Raw genomic sequence first — 6,638 nt, forward strand, 5'->3', positions numbered from 1 at the left:
TTCTCTTAGGGTCTGTATGACATCTGCCCAGGATCTTCTAGCTTTCATAGTCTCTGATGAGAAGTCTGTTATAATTCTGATAGATCTGCCTTTATATGTTACTTGACCCTTTTCCCTTACTGCTTTTAGTATTCTTTCTTTGTTTTGTGCATTTGGTGTTTTGACTATTTATGTGACAGGAGGAATTTCTTTTCTGGTCCAGTCTATTTGGAGTTCTATAGGATTCTTGTATGTTCATGGACATCTCTTTCTTTAGGTTAGGGAAGTTTCCTTCTATAATATTGTTGAAGATATTTACTGGCCCTTTAAGTTGGAGGTCTTCACTCTCTTCTATACCTATTATCCTTAAGTTTGGTCTTCTCATTGTGTCCTGGATTTCCTGGATGTTTTGGGTTAGGAGCTTTTTGCTTTTTGCATTTTCTTTGACTGTTGTGTCAATGTTTTCTATGGTATCTTCTGTGCCTGAGATTCTCTCTTCTGTCTCTTGTATTCTGTTGGTGATGCTTGCATCTATGTTTCCTCACTTCTTTCCTAAGATGTCTAACTCCAGAGTTGTCTCTCTTTGTGATTTCTTATCAGTTCCTACTTCCATTTTTAGGTCCTGGATGGTTTTGCTCAATTCCTTCACCTGTTTGTTTGTCCTTTCATGTAATTCCTTAAGGGATTTTTGTGTTTCCTCTTTAAGGGCTTGTACCTTTTTACCTGTGTTCTCCTGTGTTTCCTTAAGGGAGTTATTCATGTTCTTCTTAAATTCCTCTCTCACCATTGTGAGATATGATTTTAGATCTGGATCTTGCTTTTCTGGTGTTTTGGGATATCCAGGACTTGCTGTGGTGGGAGTACTAGGGTCTGATGAAGCCAAGTAGTCTTGGTTTCTGTTGGTAAGATTCTTGTGTTTACCTTTTGCCATCTGTTGATCTCTGGAGTTAGATGTTCTTGCTGTCTCTGACTAGAGCTTGTTCCTCCTGTGGGTCTGTAAGCCTGTGTCAGCACTTTTGGAAGATCAGCTGATGTGCACAGATGGGTGACAATCAGTTTTCCGTCCTGAGTCCTGGGGTCAGAGCACAACCTGTAGATAGTATGTCCTCTTGTGGAAAGGTGCAGAGAGGGCTGTGGATCTGTTGTCCCTCCTAGGTGTGGTCTGAGGTAGAAAGGATCCTGACCAGGCTGCCCTGCCACTTGTGAGGCCTGTGCCTCCTGGCTGGTCCTGCCTTAGAAAGTCACAGGAGAGAAAATGGTGGATCTCACCTGAGTCCCTGGGTTAAAGCACTCCCTGAAGGCAGGCTCTCTACCTGCAGGGAATGGGCAGAGATGGCTGCGGATCCAGGATCCAGTTCTGCAGTCACTCCTAGGTGTAGATGGAAGTTGAGAGGATCCTGTCCCTGCTGCCCTGCTATTTGTGAGGCCTGAGCCTCCTAGCTGATCCCGCCTTAGAAAGTCACTGGAGAGAGAATCGGACTTGGTTTTTAATTCTGCTTTGTCATAAGAAAGAAAACATAAAACAACTAAAGACTAAACATGGTCACTCCGAGTGTTAGTCCCTCTTCTTTCTTACCTTAATAGGAACAGTACCAGAGTGGTATTACGGCAAGTAGTAAGTGAGGAATGTAAATTTTAAACCTTGTAATCATAGTGTCCCTTTTATTTTCTTGCGTGTATGGCAGCCATATATGTTAGCAATTATAGTCATGTATGAAAGTCTTCTTACCACAGCAAATGTGAAGGCAAGTCTCAATTTGTTTATTAGACTGTGGTTCATGAAGAAGTCTGGTTTTCTTGTAGATGATAGAGTGGAAGATGCATTCTCACATTTTGAAGAAAACTTGAAAATCTATTGATGAAGAAGTTTGTGTGCAGTTAGGAACATGACATTTGGTTATTATCAAATCCACCTTCTGGCAGTTAGACAAAAGGCAGCATTCCCTTCCCCTTTCTACCAAAGGAGCTATTTTCTTATCACTGGCAGAAGGGACAAATGGCTGTCTGTGGTACCTAGCTAGTAACATAGCTAAGCTCCCTCAGTATCACAGCTATCTGTTCCTCGTGTCTCAGACCTTGCTTGCATCCTGGCTCTTTTCATACAGTTTCTCACCCTAGACTTTTCCTGCTCATGGGCTCCCCCCTTCCATTGTCCTTACAACCCTGCTACTTTGGCTGTGTTCTCTTGCCCCTTTTTTGGTCATCTCTTTCTCTTCCTCTCTTGCTCTTCCTACCCCCTGTCCTTTCCTTTCATGGCCAAGTCCAGTCTGCTGGCCATGTTCAGTCTACTCCCTCTCTGTCTGCTCTGGACTCTGACAGAAGCCTAGGGTACTTCTCTCCTCATATCAACAATAGGAACCTTTCGCTTATCCATACTTTAGAGCGGCCACGTCCTCAGTTTATACAGTTGTTTTGTTTTGCTTGAACATTACTGTAAAAGGCAGAGTTATTTTACTTTAGATCATTTTGATTGATACTTAGCACCTCACTCACTCAAGTTACTGTAAAACTACTATTAATATAGATAAGAAAAGGAAAATAACCTTACATTCTAAAATTGGGGTTTATTATTTTATAGTAGATTTTTTTAGCTCTTGAAATTGTCACAGAAACAATCCTACAATGAGATAGTATCAGAGGAAGCTTAGCTATTTGTGTCAACTTGAAATGTTTTTATTCATAGTAAATTAAAGTTTAAGTTTTCCTGTTTGTTAAATGTACAGATTTCCTCAGGAATATTCCCCTTTTTATAGCTGCTTCCTCAATTCATTAAAACTAGTTTTTATATGTAATCATCCTATTAAAAGAAAAATATCCTTTTTGCTTTCTTATTTATTTTAAATTAGTCTGGGATTTCAGACGGACACCAGTCTCCTCTCTTCACAACCACAAAACCAAATCACATAGGGATGATAAGTACTTTTCTTACAATTGCAAATTGAATCAGTATAAGATTAGGAACTGAAATGTTAAATTTCCCTTGTCATGCATATTTATAGAATCGGATGATAAGGGTAGAAAAGTAATTGTGTGTCTGGAAACAGTTATCATGGAAGATTTAGGGTTGTTTCAGTTTCTTGAATTTCTAGTTACTGAGAGATTATGAGTGTTATCTTGCTAGGATTTGGGGATAGTGGGAGGAGAGCTGTAAGGCATAGTGAGGTACAGGCAGATGTAGTGAGGTACAGGCAGATGTAGTGAGGTACAGGCAGATGTAGTGAGGTACAGGCAGATGTAGTGAGGTACAGGCAGATGCAGTGAGGTACAGGCAGATGTAGTGAGGTACAGGCAGATGTAGTGAGGTACAGGCAGATGTAGTGAGGTACAGGCAGATGTAGTGAGGTACAGGCAGATGTAGTGAGGTACAGGCAGATGCAGTGAGGTACAGGCAGATGCAGTGAGGTGCAGGCAGATGTAGTGAGGTACAGGCAGATGCAGTGAGGTACAGGCAGATGTAGTGAGGTACAGGCAGATGCAGTGAGGTACAGGCAGATGCAGTGAGGTACAGGCAGATGTAGTGAGGTACAGGCAGATGCAGTGAGGCACAGGCAGATGCAGTGAGGTACAGGCAGATGTAGTGAGGTACAGGCAGATGTAGTGAGGTACAGGCAGATGTAGTGAGGTACAGGCAGATGCAGTGAGGTACAGGCAGTATTGCCTACTCATAGATGAGAAGAACCAACAGAGATAGACTTGGAGGTAGAGGGAAAGTATTTATGAGCAGCAAATTTTGTTTTTTGTTCCTTGACTAAGTTTCTGATTAATTAGTACCTGGTAGAGACCCATATGGATCTTCTGCCCTTCTCAGCCGGGAAGCCATTAAAGAACACTGTGGTCAGCTGTTTCTGCTTCCTCCAACAAGCCAGTGTACTTAGCCGTGGTTGTATGCAAGGGTTGCCGCTATTACATGTGCCAGTAGCCTTGTGGCTTCCCTCCCTTCTCCCTCTTGCCAGGTACACAACATAATTCCTTACTTTCTATAGAAGAGGCTTGTTTCCATTTTTTTTTTTTTCATTTTGTAATTTAGGACCTTCCAGAAGTCAGTGTTCCATCATCTTGCGGTTTTGTTGGGCATTTATTAATCTTTCCGATCTTGTTTGCATCATACTTGTTAGTTCTTAGAAATTATGCATAGATCAAAAAGGTCCTAGTTTTCTTGAGACTACACAGGAGACCTGAATGAGTTCATTATCTAAATATAATTTTAAAACTATCCCAGGCAATTTATACTTCCTGTTGCTTAGCTTATGATTGGGAGAGTTTACATTTTCTTTTTAACAGGCTTATTATTGTGTAGTCTTTTTTTGTCTGTTTGAACCTGATGAATAATCTTCTGCTGAACTTGGTTTTCTTGCAGTCCAAGGCGGTTGGCTTGTTAGATGTGGATGTGTATGGTCCTTCCATTCCAAAGATGATGAACCTGAGAGGAAATCCAGAATTATCACCAAGTAAGTACGGAAGAGATGAAGAGTACCTACTGTTCATTCTCCAGGCACCATATGCTTGGTATGTAATGTAGAATAGCAGTCCAGAAGTCATACCATTGACCAACTGTGTGGAATCCATTGTATCTTGTGCCCTGACCCCCTATACGTACAGTAAGGTCACAGTTGCTGTGAAGAATAATGTAAATGTGGCATTTGGCATGGCACTACTATATGATAAAATGTTAAGTATCCATTGTTTACATTAAGTATGTACACGTATGAGAATATTTTAGCAGAAACATTTGTATTAAATGAAAATTTTATTTTGTAAACATATTTTGGTCAGATTTTTCTTTGTGCGTTTATGAACTCCCCAAAACAATGGTTTGCTGCTCCATAGTTTTACTGCCATTGGTATAGAAAAAGTAGCTTTTGAAGAAATCTGTAGTATTTTCACTGTTCTTGTTATCACATTTTTTTTTTTTTTTTTTGGTTTTTCTCCGTATAGCCCTGGCTGTCCTGGAACTCACTCTATAGACCAGGCTGGCTTTAAACTCAGAAATCCGCCTGCCTCTGCCTCCCAAGTGCTGGGATTAAAGGCGTGCACCATGACCGCTCATTATTACATATTTTTAAGGCTATCAAATACAAAGTCTTAAGTATAGGAAATATAGCCATAAAAATGGTAAAAACTGGTTATTAAAAATGGTTTTATATGAAAATGTTCTAAATAAAATTGATTTCTAGTGTGATAACATAAAATTGAATAATTTTATAGGCCTATTTTCCATGGGTCTAGAATAAAATATATGGACTGATCTATTTTTAGATAATTTAGCTTATAGTACTATTTTTAACCAATTTTTAGTTGCTAAAAATTGGTTAATCGTTGTTTGCTCATTAAAGTGGTTATGTATGTGATTTGCTTTCAGACGTCAATTATACTAAAGTCTGGGCTATTCTTTATGAGTGGGTGACCGGAGCAACCCCTCAAGCAGCTGATTCCTGATCTCATGCAAATGCAGGGAAAAGGCTTCCACTTCAGTAGCAGCACAGTTTGCATACATGGTGGCACCAGGATCAACAGTGAAGAGTGGATGACTTGAGGCACTCTGGGTGTCTGTGTCTTTAAGGACAGTGTGAACACTGACCCAGTGACACAGGTGTGACAGGGAGCAAGAGCACTCTCCTTTCTCAGGCAGTCGGTTCAGGGTCTGCCAGTGTGAATGCTTGAAGGGAGCTTCAGTGTACTAGAAATCTTGGGAAGCATTTGTGCCAACAGGGTGATCTTGGTTCCCTAGAAAGCAAACAGGATGACTTGGGTGTTCCCAAGTGTGAAGTCTTTTTTTTTTTTTAATTAATTTATATTTTACAGTCCATATTTTATCCCCTCAGCCTCCAATGCACCCTCCCACTGCTCTATATCCCACACCTCCTCCCCATCCCCACTGTCTCCACTTGGATATCCTGACACCCCACCCCACCTGACCTCTAAACTCCTTGGGGCCTCCAGTGTCTTGAAGGTTAGGTGCATCATCTCTGAATGAACACAGACCCAGCAGTCCTCTGCTGTATGTATGTTGGGGGCCTCATATCAGCTGGTGTATGCTGCCTGTTTGGTGGCCCAGTGTTTGAGAGATCTCGGGGTCCAGAATAATTGATGCTGCTGGTCCTCCTACAGGGTCGCACTTCTCAGCTTCTTTCAGCCTCCCTAATTCAAGAATAGGAGTCAGCTGTTTCTGTCCATGTGTTGGGTGCAAATATCTGCATCTGACTCTTCCAGCTGCTTGTTGGGTCTTTCTGAGGGTGGTCATGATTGGTCCCTCTTTGTGAGTGCTCCATAGCCTCAGTAATAGTGTCAGGACTTGGGACCTCCTCTTGAGCTGGACCTTCTTTTCCTCAGGCTTCTCTCCATTTCCATCCCTGTAATTTTTTCAGATAAGAACAATTATGGGTCAGAGTTGTAACTGTGGGATGCCAACCCCTTCCTTCACTTGATGCCCTGTCTTCCTGCTGGAGGTGGGCTCTATAAGTTCCCTCTCCCTACTGTTAGGCATTTCATCTAAGGTCCCTCCCTTTAATTCCTGAGAGTCTCTCACCTCCAGGTCTCTGGTGCATTCTGGAGGGTCCCCCAACCTCCTATTTCTGGAGCTTTCCTGTTTCCATTCTTTCTATTGGTCCCCAGGGCTTCAGTCCTTTTCTCTCACCCAATACCAGATCAGGTTCCCCTCC

General features: G+C 41.7%; 1 protein-coding gene across 4 annotated transcripts in view; it reads left to right on the plus strand.

Annotated features, from left to right (window-relative positions):
• Window positions 1–6,638, plus strand: part of Nubpl (nucleotide binding protein like) — a 207,570-nt gene that overhangs the window by 38,234 nt on the left and 162,698 nt on the right. For all 4 annotated transcript variants that reach the window (XM_031355624.1, XM_031355625.1, XM_031355626.1 and 1 more), the window contains exon 4: window positions 4,337–4,427. In XM_031355624.1, coding sequence (XP_031211484.1) covers window positions 4,337–4,427 — 91 coding nt within the window. The remainder of the gene's footprint in view (window positions 1–4,336; window positions 4,428–6,638) is intronic.

This window comes from Mastomys coucha, unplaced genomic scaffold, assembly GCF_008632895.1.
Source record: "Mastomys coucha isolate ucsf_1 unplaced genomic scaffold, UCSF_Mcou_1 pScaffold6, whole genome shotgun sequence".
Taxonomy (NCBI): Eukaryota; Metazoa; Chordata; class Mammalia; order Rodentia; family Muridae; genus Mastomys; species Mastomys coucha.